The sequence below is a fragment of the Chlamydotis macqueenii genome, chromosome 5, assembly GCF_036417535.1.
Source record: "Chlamydotis macqueenii isolate bChlMac1 chromosome 5, bChlMac1.mat, whole genome shotgun sequence".
Lineage (NCBI taxonomy): Eukaryota > Metazoa > Chordata > Aves > Otidiformes > Otididae > Chlamydotis > Chlamydotis macqueenii.
In genome coordinates, this window is record NC_141560.1 from 48615496 (window position 1) to 48631592 (window position 16097).

The following is a 16097-nucleotide window of genomic DNA, read 5'->3' on the forward strand; positions in this document are numbered from 1 at the left end:
TCCCTTGCTGAAATACTTCTAGCTGCTCAGTGGAAATAAATCTGCACAACAAGGAGGCCTTGCTGGGCATCCTGGGAACTTAATGTCTCAACTACAAAAATTACAGTGGTACTGTCCTTTAAAAAAGATTGGCAGAAGATACTGCAGAAAACCATGGTGCCATTAATACAAAGTGCCAAAAGCATAATTTTTTATCCTAAGCAATAGTAGAGCAACTGATAAATGTTTGGGTTTTTAGGACTTGTTTGAGACTAGGGAACTAGTATTTTACTTATGTGAGGGGAGAAAACAAGCAAAAGCCAGCAGGATTTTTAATTTTTTTTTAAGATATGTAACTGTTTTGGAATGGATCTTCTTAATGTCCTTCTTTCTACATAAAAAAAAAACTGTTTAGCTTAGCTATTTCTCTGCACCTCACAGATGGTAATTTTTACAAAAGGTATTTATAATTTTCTTACTAGTAGTGTTTGAGTTTGCTTCTTGCCACTTCAAGCTCATGCTTAAACTAAAACCAGAAAGATGCAGGTAAACCAAATTGCTCAGGCATACAGAGTGGTGCATTTCTGCGCCTGGTGACTGTAGGCAGCTGAGCCAAGATTACTGACGAAACTCATCCAGGTTGTTGATTTCCAGCAGTGTGGCCTGTAAAGCAAAGAGTGCAGAAAATCACACAAAGTGGTACAATCCCAATGCACTATTGACAGAGGTGTTGGGCAAGTGAGGACTTGGCAGAGGCTGAACAGGGAGAAAGGAAAGGAAAAAAAGCACTGGCTGAAGGAGTATGGGAGCTATCATCGCATTTCGGAGGCAGGGAAGATGGCAAGTTGGAAGGAGCTTCACCAGCCACACAGAGAGGCTGCTCTTAGGGGGTATTAGGATTGAAAGATTTCTAACCGTGTAAGTCTGCCTGGGGGAGACAGTGGTATGGGAGGCACGTCTTCTGGCTCATGTACAGGGATTGAAGTGGAATCTCTACAGTTCCAGCTGAATTACTCAAGAACCACAAAATTTCAAGAAAATTCATTACCATGGCCACTTCTTCTTATTTCTTTCTCTTGTTAAAAACTACTGACAGTAGAAATAATGATCATAACATATGGGTTATGTTACACACGTAATAGTGATTGTAAACATATGGGCTATGTTATGCACCTAAAAAATAATTGTATGGCACCCATGTTTCCTCCTTCAGTACACTTCTGAAGGCTTCAGTCTTGGCTGTTGAACAAAGGGACAGAGAGGTAGGAACCAAGATACCGAACTCCTGACTAGCAGTTGTTGCCAAATCTCCATTTCAATTTTTCCCACTACCACTGGCACTTAGGCTACGCTTTCTGTGAATCAATAAAGAAGACATGGAACTGTAGGGCTCCTGATCTTCATCCTCAAAATGCACACCTAAATAGGACTTTAGGCATTCAAAAAAAACCACTTACATTTCCCCACTATTGCTGTATCAATTACTTAACAAATGGTTTCAGTGGTTTTAGCTAGCTTTTATTTACAGCAACCTTACCAGCAAAATGATCCAAACACTTCTTTGATTCCTAACATTTATTTTTTGCTGGCCTGTGTGAGTACGTGTTGCTCACAAAAATCAACCCATACCAATCAGTTTGAAATTACTGATCTCCCAAGCATAAATCTAAGCAGCTGGTTGACTGTGGCTTACTTGGACTGCACGTTTTTATGCTTTAGGATTTGGGGTTTTTTCATTTTCTTTTACATTTGCATCTAGTAGAATGGGGAGAAAGGAACAAAGACAGCATGGCATTGTTTGTTATCTGAAAAAAAACCTTCATTTTGCTTCTCGCACTGTAAGGGTATCTTGAGCCCTTCCAGCTTTGCTGTTCCCCTAGGCCTCTCCCACTCGGAGAGTAAGGCAGCGCTGTGGGGGGCAGCTGGGGGATACCTGCTGCGTGCATTGCTCCTGTCACCGAGATCTAGTTCAGTCCAGACTCTTAGATTAAGGATAACTGGAATAACTCAGCAGTGGCTGATAACACATCTAGGCCTAAGAAGCTGAAAAACAGAAGGAAAATACCTCATTAATTTTGTGTTGGTGAAATGGAAATCAGCTGAGCCATGAGAGCACAGAGAAGGGTTTGTCTTCTGGGGTGTAGAGGAAGAGGAAAAGAAGAGGAAAAACCAGAGAAGACCACAGCTTGGGAATCGAGCTGGTGGAGCTGCACCAGCACACCAAAAGCAGGACAAATACGAAAGACAACAACCCCAGAGACCTGAAATACTTGGCAGTCAGCGTTGTCTTTGTAGTGTAAGTTCTCTCCTGCTCAGCCTGCCTCTGAAGGGCCCTCCTGGCAGGCTGAACAAAGCAGCAAGCCACAGGTGTGTGATCCTTTGGCTGCTTTGCTGCTGTGATCACCTGAAGAGTTCAGCCAAACCACATCAGTTCCAACGGGTTTCGTGCTGAGGGCCATCCAAGGCCACTGAACCCCGGAACTTGCCCATATGTCTGCCCCAAACTTTTCCTGCTAAGTTCTTCTGCAATGCCACTATTTCTTTGTAGGCATTTAGGGAAGCTTATATTTAGGCTACAGATCTTTTGAAAGCTACCAGCGTGTTTGAACAGCAAAGCTTTTTTCAAGAGGGAGAAACCTTCACAGCTCTTGATTTCTATGTGTGTGTGATGTGTAGAGCTTTTTATTATCCTAAGTGTTCCTCTAAGGCAGGTGGATTTGGCTGTATGGAACGAAACTAATTAGTCATATTTTTTTCCAATACCAGCTACATTATTTCTGCTAAACTTAAACTGTATCAGTGCTTAAGATACATGCAAATAATACAAGCTTGGTTAGAAGAAAGGGGAAAAAGTATTTTTCCTATACCTTGCTCTCTATTTTAATAGAAAACACAATCAGTGCTACCATGTGCAAGTATAATATTCCCTGGGTAAAGAAGCACTCTACTGCATCTACCTATTTATTGCTCAGTAAATGAATATTGGCTGGGTAAGTGCTGCACAGCAGCCATTCAGCAGTGGTGCAACATTGCCACCATGTGTTCTGCACTGAGAACTGGTTTTACGGTGTCAATACGGTTACCCTCCTTTTTGTGTTATTTTAGAGAAATAAGAAAAACATTAAGGGTAACGAAGTAATTTCTCCCCAACAAACTATTTTTTTAATTGTGGAATTAAGTACTGGGAAACAGTGCCTGGAGCGTTTTGGAACTCTCACGTGATGCTCAGCAAGCCCCAATTGATCCCGCTTCCTAAACTGAATCACATATTTGCTCTCACCCCTTTAATCTTTCTTGTCCAAAAGAAAAAACTTTCTAGTTAGTGACCTTTCTTCTCTCCCTTTGTCCACTTTCCCTTAAACCCTGCCCATCATCTAGTAGTCTCTTAAGAGAGTCAGTCAGCTAGCAGCACACTTGGGAGTCTCTTACTTGTCTGTTGATCTCGTGGGGCACAACTTGAGTTAGGAATTAATGATCCCAGGTCTAAGTGGAAAATTCAATAACTGAAATAGATTAGGAGGGGTTTTTTTTCTAAAAATGCTCTCTTTCTTTAATATTTTTGATGAAACTGTCAAGCAGCATCTTTCCTAGAGTAACCCAATGGAAATCACGTTCCAGTTACAGTGATTAGCCATACATGACTGCCTTTATGCATCAGCGATATCTTCCACCATCTTTGATGTGCCCTTCCGACATGAAGAGGGGTTAGGTCTCGGCTAACCATGATGCTGATCCCAGGACTAACAGAGTTCCCAAACCATCTATCTTTGCCTTTCAACAAGATGAGAATGTATTTTTTTTCTCTTGATGAAGAAGACTAAACATTACAAATAAAACCTTAATACAGTAGTGTGAATGTGTATTATAGTTTTGCTGTTTTTCACTTGGAAGAACTGAAAAAGTACATAAATGTATGGCATCTGTAACGACAGGAAAGACAAATACTGAAAAAGGAAAAAGTGGGAGGGTTTTTTTGTGTAATCCTTATTGATGGGAAGTTATAGGGCTGCACTGGATCATTCATACCACAGATGCAAAAAGCAAATATGTGTTTGTACCAGCAGTGTGGAAAACAAATACATTTGTTTTCTCAGATGCATTTACTGACTGCACTCAATTAAACCTGATCATTACAGTCAAGGTCACTGAAGCTACAGTCCCCAGTTGGTCTAAAGACCGGCAAAAATCAGCTGGGAGCAGCGAGGGGCAGGTATTGGGTTAGCCCTTTCACCATATTGGATCCCTCAGTGAGCCACAGGCAGACCGGAAACCTATCCTCGAGAAAGTTAATCTGTACTGAATTAGGTGGTGCAAATTGCACCTCTCTACCTAATGCCAGGCAATGTCATGCAGCCATTCTGGTTACTGCCTCTGCCATGCTGATCAAGAATAAATATTATTACTGATAGACAAGCCTAGAGAGTGTATATGACAGTGCTCCTTGCATAGTGATGTTTCCCAACACAATTCCATCACAATACCAAAATGCTAGTTATTAAATCTAAGATTTCTAATTAAATTAAATCTCTAACCCATGTAGAATGCACTAGCTCAGAACACACCAGTCCTGTGGTACAGCACTCACAGCCACGATTCTGCACCTCTGAAACTCATTTCTAGCACAGATTTGCCTTCACACTGCTGCAAGAAAGCGTCCTCTCCCATTTTGAGTCTTTCCCTAAATATAGTTAACTAGCTTTCTTTTATAAATAAATCCCTCACCAGTTGGCTCTTCTCTATGGAATCAGAAAGAACAGAGTATGCAACGAGAGAGTATTGTTCTTCACTTGCACAGGTTTTTATTTGTCATTGTTTATGGCCTTCAGATACTAGAAAAATGTGTGACTATTTTATCTGAGTTTAGACAGCTATGAGTGAATGTGTAACAGAGGTTCTCTGGTGGTGGACTCTTTCCTTTATTATTCAGCTCTTGGATACTTGATTCTACAACTCACCAGGAAAGACTCAGCAGACCTCAGTGTAAAAAGCGCAATGCAGGCAAATAGATTCCCGACAGGCAAGATCCATCAAGGAAAGTAAAGTGACCCAGTTGTACCAGTCTAGCAAGACAAGAAAATGCACATTATCAAAACAGACAAATCAAGAAGATTCTTAATATTATCTTCTTTCAACAATATAATGTAACATCATTAATGATACAAGACCACACACTATTTGTAAAAAAAAAAAAAAAAAAAGAAATAGAATAAGTTGTTATATTTAGAACATTTGAATTAATAGTGTCACTTATTCTCAGCAAACACAACAAATGCCAATTGTTTTTGACTAAGAGCTTGGGGCAAAAATTGGCCAGTGCAGCAGCTACTGTAGATGCTACTACAAATTTGCTATTGATAGTTCACAGCTGCACAAGAGTTTGAGGATCATCTGTCAGTACATGACAGACAGAGAATCATTTCCACTCCTCATTGCAGTCCAGAACCAATAGAAAATAGCTCCTAAGCCTGAATATTCCCAAAGTAGGGGCTGTCTTATGGGGGGGGGGGGGTCTGGTTCAGTCCCCACTGTGAGTACAGAGTCTGAAGTTTAGCTCAGATTTCTCCAAATTTTTGACCAGAGGAGAGATTTCAGACTCCTCATTAAAATGGGCTTTTTGTTTATGCCATTTAGCCTCTCTTCTCTACAAAAGGCCCTAACAGCTTTTATGTCACATGCTCTGCAACGAACAGATAATTGCGTCAACCCAGCAAGAGCATGAGTCACTAAGTGAGCAATATCCATTTTCAACAGGGTGGAAATATCGGCGTAGGCCCACTTAATTGTTCCATGATACAATTTAGCACTGCTATAGCATGTATTAAATTAATTAAAAGGCTTTCCTTCCCGTCAAAGGTATAATCAAGGCAATTTGCTTCCAAACACAATCAAGAAACTATGCAAGGAAAGCTTAGCAATATGAGCTATTTCCTCATGTGGAAAGTTAATTGATTTTCTATCATTTTTCCCCTCTGGTATTCAAATGAAGCTTTACAAAAGTTGTTGTTCTTTTATGTGTAATTGGTCCACTTGAACTTTTACAGGTTACCTGAAACTAGGCCAGCAAAGTACTTTTTTTCTCCACTTCTTCTGAGAGATTGTATCAACCATCATTAAAAAAAAAAATGACCTAGAGGTCACAGAAAACTCCAGAGTGCTTAAAACAATTAACATTTAAAACAGAGAAACTTTACTTTGAGGTAGCAATCAGTTTCCTCTCCTACTGAATACATCAGCAAACATCTTTCTAAATGTTAATAAGATGGGGGCAGTTTGAAGAAACACACATTTTTGTTTCCTTAGTGCTTGTCACCAGAAGTAAAATTCCATCTGGAAAAGAAAGGTTAGGGAAGGTGAACCAAAAAGCAAAATTGAACACTGAGTTAAACCAACAAGTGGTAATCAGTCAAGGCATTGGTATTCTCCTTCTAGCCATTCCTTTGGGAAGGACAGGGTGAGGCAGAGTTACATGGAGGGCTGTTTTGAAACAAAAATAAATAAAAAATACATTCTCCTTTGGGGAGCCTCTCGGTAAGCTGCACCTCCTTGGAAGCATCCCAGAGAACTGGCAGCATTATACAAGAGTTCAGCTAAAAGAGAGGGCACTGAGAGTCCGCACGTTTGCTATGTTGATTCTCATAGAGCTACAGAGGAATTTATAGTCACCAAAAGACAGACTATTTGAAGTTGATTGAACTAAGTTTAGTTCCAAATTATATGAACCAGCAGCACCTCCCTGATTTGGGTAACACAAATGCTTCATAAAAATAATGGCTTAACTCAACACGCATCTATTCTAACTGACAAGTGGCCAAGCAAAGGGTTTCAACGGCCTCTTCAGCTCTCAGCAAAGAGGAGGCTCCCTTTTGCTGCTGAAAAATGTAGCAATGCCCATACCTTGGTCTTTGTATATGACATTGTATTATGTTGACTGTTGCACAGTGTGGCAGTTAAGATCAACAAAGGCAAGGAGCAAAACCAGTAAAAGCAGCATGTCCTGCAAATATAAATTTGACAGTGGTTTTGGATTCTGGGAAAAAAAAAAATAACTTCACATATTCCAAAATAAGATAAAATGTGATGTCATTTACTTAGGCAAAGAGATAAAGGCTGAGTCGTGTAGTCATGAGCCACAGATCTACATGCAGATACAGGTTTTCTTAAAGCCCTAATATGGTTCTGACCCAATATTCCACTTCAAAATTCTCAGATCTAAATTAAGCTGCTTTTTTAAAAGGAGAAAAAAAAAGTGCCATCTTCCCTATCTTACTGCATAATTGTAGTGCAACAAGACTGTTCAGAAAAGCAGAATATTTAAATAATACATAATTTCTCATTTTTGCAAATGCTGGCAGTGATGCTTTATATACGGGTCACCAGCCTGTGTACAAATCAAGAGTTTGTAGGAATGCTCTGGAACTAAAACAGTCAGACCGAGCCTGCATCACTAAACTGAACCATCCTTTTCTCCATTATCAGAATAGGAATCCCAAGATGATAACAGTCTTAACAAGTCAAATTCTTCAGACTTCAACCATTCATTCTCACATACCTTAATCTTAGAGGGAAAATATTAATGAAATCCAACTCCTGACTGATACACTATTTTGTTCCTATAGTATAATCACCAATATTTTTTTCAGGTTTCTTTTAATTCACCTTAGCAAATCAGCTCCACCAACTTCCCTTGTGGTACTTGCAGAGTCTAGTATATCTGAATTTCAGCAAGTTGTTTTTCCTAAATTTGACATCACTTAATTTTATTTCATTCTTAATTTCATCACTTCTGTTCAGAACACTCCAAGTCATGTTTTTCCAGTATCAACTTTGAAAGATGACTTTGATCTGTTGGTGCTGGAGCAGCAACTGCAAAGTATCAAAAGAATATACATTTCAAAAATTAAATTCTGGGAAGATTACAAGCAGTACCAGATAAACACTCATTTGAACATTTGTGATCAGTCTAATCCTGTCAATTAGTAAATGCTTTCAGTTCCAAGCACCTTGTGAAACACATCCCGTAACGAAAAATATTACCCTTGGAATAGCAGCCAAGTGAATTTGGATAGCTTGTTTGCCAGCACATTTATACGTGTGGGTTTGGGGAGGGGTGTTATTCAGCTAGCTCTTTTGACAACCCAGATTCTTGTACAAATATTGCAAAAGAATCAAAAGCAAGACATCAAACATCATATTCAGAGCACAGACAATATTTGGCTGCTCAGCCAACCTCTCTTCCCACTAGCTCCTTTCTTCCTGCTCTCAGCAGAAAGATATCTGCTGGGTCATTATTTTTTGTACAGTTTACTTTATTAATGTTCATGAATGTCAAATAAAACTGTGGAATTCAGGAAGTGTTTCACAACCCGAAACAAAGAGCCTTCAATGGATCAAAATTTTGTTGCAGGAAACACTATTCAGCTAGTGCAAGCTGTCAGGATTTTTGACAGCCTAGATTTTGAAATATGTTAGGTAACAGAATCCTTGATGGGCAGAGAAGCCAAAGTGCAAGCAGCTGACTTAAACAAAGGCAATTTGGAACTAAACTTTTGACCATTATTTGTATTTTCCTGATTGTTTGTTTTTGAAAGCTTTGCAAATGCTAAGCTTGTGCATGAAATGCCAAGCTTATGTATAAAATGCTAGCGGTGCTTTGATGTTTCCTGGCCCAGACATCAGCCTTCCATCTTTTTTACTTTAAAATTTTATCCAGCAGGGAAGTAGCACATCAGATTAATGTAGTGTCTTGTCAAGTTTAGGAAAGCTAGTTGCGAATCTGACATAGGAAAGACAAAAACAAAAATAAGAGGAAAAAATGCATTTCAACATTTTTCTCTCAAAGAAAAATTTGCAATCTGCAGGAAATCTAAATGGCACAGTCAACACTTCCAAGTAATTGGTAGAATTTGTCCTCTAGCTAAGTTATTCTGAGGAGCACAAGCAACAGAATAAATGACATGCCTCTTTCTAAGAATTATGCATACCATATTGCATATTACAAGGTTTTATGCGTATGGACAGAAAAAGAGATGGATTCAAGAAAACTTATTAAACTTAAGGCTTATTTGCTACAAGTACACACCTGCACTCCAGAAACTGTGCCACCAGAGTCCTCAGCCACAACAGCCACAACAGAGCAAACTCTGCTGCAACATACGATAGAAGGCGGCTACAGCTTTAATTTATGGTGTTAGCACTGCCACAAAATACACTGAAGAATCCCACACCATTTTTAATCTCATTTTAGTGGCTCAAGAGATAACTGCGCTGTGAATCCACATGAATTACAAAATGATTACACTAATTTTTCAGTTGGGCATTCAAAGGTTCTCAAGAATTGTATCAAGTCAACAGAATATTTTAGTATGCTTCACTCTCTAGAAAAAAAATATAATTTTTCATTTAATTCAACTATCTTTAGAGTCCTTTTATAAAATACAACTACCTTCCTATAAAGTGCAGTTATTCCAATGGTTACATTCCATAGGTTCTTTCTATATAGGCAGGTCCCTGACTGCTTTGCATTTTGTAATCCAGACAGGTACTAAGTTGTTGCTTGAGAAATGTTTGGTTAGAGATTTTTAAAGTAGAGTATCTACTTCCCCAAAGTTTGGGAATATTCAGGTCAAAGAGGGCTTTGGATATATGTAGGGAGTTTCTACAACTTGAAATTCAGGGTGAAGTTAGATGTAGGGATTTTGTTCAGATCTAACTTTGCTTATTATTTTGAAACGTTTATGTGGATAGACGTACTGAACAAGACACTACAGAGAACATAAAATTACAGACCTTTAATCCAGGGAATTTTATTATCTGTTCTTTTTGGAAGTGCCATAAATGAGACAAATATTTCTGCATTTTCATAAGGCATTAAAATTGATTTCCATTTTAACTGTGGGGCACTGCAATTGCAGATAAAGTAGCCTGTCTATAAAAGTGACAGTACCCTTTAATGCTTCTTTTTCTTCTTGCAAACTTGTCATAAACAAGCACTAAAACTTCTCCAGCCTAAGTCCATGGCATTTCACAGCTCTTACACCTGCAATGTTGGCTTACAGTACCTCGCCCGCAAAACACAAGGTGACACCTCCAACAGCCAGCAATCATAAATTTACCAAACTCATCATTTTTTGAGATGTTCTACACCGTAATACCATTTCAGAGAAAACTGTCTGTCTTGTTTTCCCAAGGGATGGGCAGACATTTAGCACCTGGGAGAACTGCATGTGCCCAAGATGGGCAAAGACAGCCGCTCTTCAGTGAGACAGCGCATCCCTCCACAGGGAGCACAGGACACGTGGTACCTCACACCCACCTGTGCTAACTGACGCCTCGCCACAAGAAAGCACACCGCGGTGGGAATGCCCCTCGCTATCACAAGCGCTCGGCTCTGCGCTGGCTCCTGAGGCCAGTGACAATCCTTATCACAGGTTTCTTCACTTTACTGGGTGGCTTGAACACACTGAGGCTGAACTGCAGCCTGTGAAGGAGGGTAGTAAGCCTCAGCACAGCCCTAGTGAGTGAACAGGACCTAATGAAACTCTGCCCCGACCCTTGTCGGTCATCACTTTTCCATTGCATGTCTTCAGGAGTATCACGTTCATGATGGTTCTAACACAAATCTCTACTGAACAGAGGTGAATAGCTACACTCAGCTAAATTATTCAGCAAGTTGGAGTATACATGGAGCCCCAGCACAAGACTGCTGGTTCAGTTTCTTTGGTCAGCGTAACTGAACTGTCTTGCAGTCTCTTTGCATGGCTGTGGTAGGACCAAGCTACTGCTTAGACTCCTTATACCGTAAACTGAAGGTATAGGACAATGGGATACAGATCAGCCTGCTATCCAAGCAGACACTTTGATACCAAGTGGCTGTTTAGCCACACCATGATGTACATGAAGTTACTGAATAACTAGGAATTTGGTCCTATTTTTATTTCTGCATTTAGTGTTGCATCATTAACTGAGTCTGCCTTTATAAGAAAGTATATTCTTTTAAAAGGGTGCCAGATTTTTAAAAACCATTCCAAGATAAAGCAAAATCCATTTTCAATCCTTGTCAAGATGTAGAGGGAAAAAGAAAAACTTTAAAGGTAGGAATCTTTAGTAGTCATGTAGGTAATAAAGTTTCATGATTTGAACAGGATTTGAAAATCTATGTGCTATTTTTGTTAATGCAAAAAGCAATGCTCTAAGCACACATCAATACAGAAATTCCATAATGACCTGTGTAAAATTAGTAATTGAACAGTTAAAGATATGTTTTTCACATTTCATTTGCATTGGCTCTGTATCTAAATATTTTCCTGTAATTATAATGGGTCATATACATAGCTTTATATTCAGTAAAGTTGAATCAGGAATTGATTTGGCTCTGTATTCTTTCAGCTAAGACTGTAAATACCAGGGTCCTGTCTGCTCTGCATGAATATAAATGGCCTCAGTGGAGTTCTGCCAGTTTATAGCAGCAGAAAATCAAGGCGAGAGGATCAAAGGGTCTCTTCCATAAGAGCAGGGATTTGTTTCCATGCCATCTTCTTCAAAAGGTTCTGAATTATCTGGTGAGTACTCTCCATACTAAAATTATTTTCTTTCAGTGGCACTGCATGTATACAAGCGTATATAATGATACCTTTGTGCATTAATAGAAATATATTTAGAACCATAATAATGTCTGAGTCAGACAAATTTGTCTTCGTGTCTTTTCATTTCTTCAGTTTTTGTCTTACTCTTTCACAACCATTATCTCAGCAAATAATTACTCTTCCTTTTACACCCACAAGGAGTAACTCTGAGCATTAAAAATATCCGAGCTTGCACCACAGCCAGCCAAGGAAATAACCCTTCAGATTCCTGCTTCAGTGGAAGGACTATTACAGTTCCCATGAAACTCAAGGAGTTCCTCCTCGTAAGTCAGGATCCATCAAGACTGTGGAAAGAAACAGTTAGTATCCTTCTGGTAACACCCAAGTAAGCAAGAAGTTTAATACAGACAAGCTCTCTGACTGATATGGATGTATATCTACATTGCACTCTAGATGTCAATGAAGTCATGAATACAAGAGACGCATCACAAAGCCTTCACTTCCAAGTGGTTCACCCAATGTCAGAGATTTTGCAGTTCAAAATCTTTGCCAGTGTGGTAGGGAGAAAATCCTGTTCTCTACTGCAGCAGCCCTTAACTCGATTCCAAGTAGCACTTGAACTTTCCTGTTCCATGCGTGAGTTTTGCCTCCAATTCTCTTGAAAAACAGGAAAAATGTATAGAAAAGACCCTAAATAGAAAGCGAGAATGCCCTTCACAAACCCCTGCTGAAAATATTAAATATTAAAGAGAACACAAGCTACAAGAGGAAAAGATATATATTCTTCAGACTCCAAACCACCTCACAAACACTGAAACAATTCCAGGTAACTAACTCCATGTACATGTATAAAATTTAACATGCACATAAAGTATGTTCTTAAAAATGACAACCTGGTAACGGAGAAGAGGAAAATATGCTTCCTCTGTGAAGGATAATGAAATGAAAGGTACAAGCCAAAAACAACCACAGGTGCAGGCCAAGGAAATGTCATGTTCAGAAAATGTAGCCTACATTGCCTTATCTCCACTGTGAGATTCATCTCTGTTAACACAGAGAAAAAATCTAACTCATGAGTGGTGTAAATGTAAGTGAATTATCCGCATTTCTCTGCCTAAGATGGATGTCACTAAAGAGTTCCAATTTTGTTGGGTATTCTGCAGCAAAGCATTTCTTTATATCAAATGGAACCATGTAATGCCTGTACTGAATGACACTTACGGAGCATAATAGGTACTCTGAACATTTGGTAAGAGAATCATCTGCCTGTGAGAGAAGGAACTGAATGGCTGGATGTATCCCTAATGTACAAGGAAAAACTGATAATGAAATGAATAGAAAATGCATGTAAGAGATTCCAGAGCTGATTTGGTCTGAAGATCATTATGAATCCCCAGACCAGTTTTCTCATTGGCTTTACTCGCAATACCATTCCAACAGGACTGGTCTAGTTTCTATGTCTCATACCTTTCTAAAAAAAACACACCAAAAAAGTGCCGAATTCATCATTCCACAAACTCACAATAGTCCACCTTTATTTATGGTTGATTCTTTGTCTGCAGGATAGCAAACTCTGCACACAGAGGTCTCTGAGACTAAAGTCCTTACTTTATCTTTGGTATACAGAGGTTAATGAGGGTGTCTCCCTGTCATGGTTTAGCTACAGTCAGCAATCGAGAACCACACAGCTGCTCAATCACCACCCCCCCCCCCCCGTCCCCAGGGGATGGGGGAGAGAATAGGGAAGAACAGAAAAGTCGTGGGTTGAGACAAAGACAGTTTACTAGGATAGCAAAGGAAAAGACAACTTTTTATATATATAACAATAATAATAGAAAACCAATAATACTAATTTTAAAATAAAGAAACAAAACATAAAAAAACCTCCAAATGATACACAATTTTTCACCACCCCATGACCCAATGACCAATACAGCTGGTGCCAAGCAGCAATCACAGAACAAAGAAAACAAAGGAATCCCAGAACAATTAAAAAAAAAAAAAGGAGAGAAAGAGATAGCTCACTGGCCCAGCCCCCACTTAAGTACTGAGCATGTTGTTTATGGCACGGAACACTCTCTTTGGCCAGTTCGGGTCAACTGTTCTGGCTGTATCCCTCCCAGGTTCCTGCACCTGCACATTAGCAAAACCTGGGAAGCCAGACAGAGTCCTTGGTCTCTTTAGCATCAACTCATAACATCACTGTGTTTATCAACATTCTTCACATACAAAATACAAAACACATCAGCTACTGAGAGGAAAATTAACTCCATCCCAGCTGAAACCAGGACACTCCCTTATTTTTCTGCTGAAGCTTTTAAAGGCTGACCTTGTGTCATAGTTCAGCCCCGATCAGAACCAGACTACGCAGTCTCTCTCCCCGGGAGAACAGGGGGAGATAATATAGAATCATGGAATCATAGAATCATAGAATGGTTAGAGTTGGAAGAGACCTTCAAAGGTCATCTAGTCCAACCCCCCTGCAAGAAGCAGGGACATCCCCCACTAGATCAGGTTGCACAGAGCCTCATCCAACCTGACCTTGAATGTTTCCAGGGATGGGGCTTCCACCACCTCTCTGGGCAACCTGCTCCAGTGTTCTACAACTCGCATTGTAAAAATTTTTTTCCCAATATCCAATCTAAATCTACCTCCGTCTACCTTAAAACCATTACCCCTCGTCCTATCGCAACAGGCCCTACTGAACAGCCTCTCCCTATCTTTTTTATAAGTCCCCTTGAGGTACTGGAAGACCGCTATAAGGTCTCCCTGGAGCCTCCTCTTCTCCAGGCTGAACAGCCCCAACTCTCTCAGCCTGTCCTCATAGGAAAGGTGCTCCAGCCCTCTTATCATCTTCGTGGGCCTCCTCTGGACCTTCTCCAACTGGTCCATGTCCTTCTTGTGCTGGGGGCTCCAGAACTGGACACAGTACTCCAGGTGGGGTCTCACCAGGGCAGAGTAGAGGGGGAGAATCACCTCCCTCGACCTGCTGGCCACGCTTCTCTTGATGCAGCCCAGGATGCGGTTGGCCTTCTGGGCCGCAAGGGCGCATTGCCTGCTCATGTTAAGCTTCTCGTCCACCAGCACTCCCAAGTCCTTCTCCTCAGGGCTGCTCTCAATCCATTCCCCGCCCAGCCTGTATTTGTGCCTGGGATTGCCATGATCCAGGTGCAGGACCTTGCACTTGGCCTGGTTGAACTTCATGAGGTTGGCACAGGCCCACCTCTCCAGCCTGTCAAGGTCCCTCTGGATGGCATCCCTCCCTTCCAGCGTGTCGACGGCACCACACAACTTGGTGTCGTCGGCGAACTTGCTGAGGGTGCACTCTATCCCACTGTCCATGTTGCCGACAAAGATGTTGAACAGGGCCGGGCCCAGCACAGACCCCTGAGGGACGCCACTCGTGACCGGTCTCCACCTGGACATCGAGCCGTTGACCACCACCCTCTGAGTGCGGCTATCCAGCCAACTCCTTATCCACCGAGTGGTCCGTCCATCAAACCCATGTCTCTCTAGTTTACAGAGAAGGATGTCGTGCTGGACAGTGTCAAAAGCTTTGCACAAGTCCAGGTAGATGATGTCAGTTGCTCGTCCCTTGTCCACCGATGCCGTCACCCCGTCATAAAAGGCCACCAAATTGGTCAGGCACAATCTGCCCTTGGTGAAGCCATGTTGGCTGTCACCAACCACCTCCTTGCTCTCCATGTGCCTTAGCATGGTTTCCAGGAGAATCTGCTCCATGACCTTGCCAGGCACAGAGGTGAGACTGACCGGCCTGTAGTTACCCTCTTCACTTTCAGCTGGTCCAGGAGCTCCTTGCTCATCCACGCAGGCCTCCTGGCCTTTTTGCCCGACTTGTTCTTCATCAGGATGCACCTCTGCTGAGCTTGGAGGAGGTGCTCCTTGAATATAGACCAACTTTCCTGGGCTCCTCTTCCCTCCAGGGCCGCCTCCCATGGCACTTGGCCCATCAGGTCCCTGAAGAGGCCAAAGTCTGCCCTCTTGAAATCTAGGGCGGAGAGCTTGCCATGTAGTTTCCTCAGTGCCCCGTGGATCTTGAACTCCACCGTGTCGTGGTCGCTGCAGCCAAGGCTGTCCTTTAGTTTCACACCCCCCACCAGTCCCTCCCTGTTGGTGAGCACAAGGTCGAGCACGGCACCCCTCCTTGTCAGCTCCTCTATCGCCTGCAGGAGGAAGTTGTCATCCACGCATTTGAGGAACGTCCTGGACTGCCTGTCCCCTGCCATGTTGTCTCTCCAACAGATGTCAGGGTGGTTGAAGTCCCCCATGAGGACCAGGGCTTGTGACCGTGAGGCTGCTCCTATCTGCCTATAGAACGCTTCGTCTGCTCTGTCTTCCTGGCCAGGCGACCTGTAACAGACCCCCACCATAACATCCCCTGTCCGTCCCCATCCTCTAATCTTGACCCATAAGCTCTCTGTCAGCTCCTCCTCCATCCCCAGGCGGAGCTCCACACACTCCAGCCAGTTGCTGATGTAGAGAGCGACACTCCCTCCTCATCTCCCTTTCCTGTCC

At 41.6% G+C, this 16097-nt stretch overlaps 1 protein-coding gene across 1 annotated transcript in view; it reads right to left on the reverse strand.

Moving 5' to 3' along the window:
- Positions 1 to 4753: 4753 nt before the first annotated feature.
- IFTAP (intraflagellar transport associated protein) overlaps positions 4754 to 16097 on the reverse strand; it is a 48081-nt gene continuing 36737 nt past the window's right edge. The window contains exon 6 of the mRNA XM_086750090.1: positions 4754 to 5039. Within this exon, the coding sequence (XP_086606216.1) occupies positions 5007 to 5039 (33 nt within the window). The 3' untranslated portion in view covers positions 4754 to 5006. The remainder of the gene's footprint in view (positions 5040 to 16097) is intronic.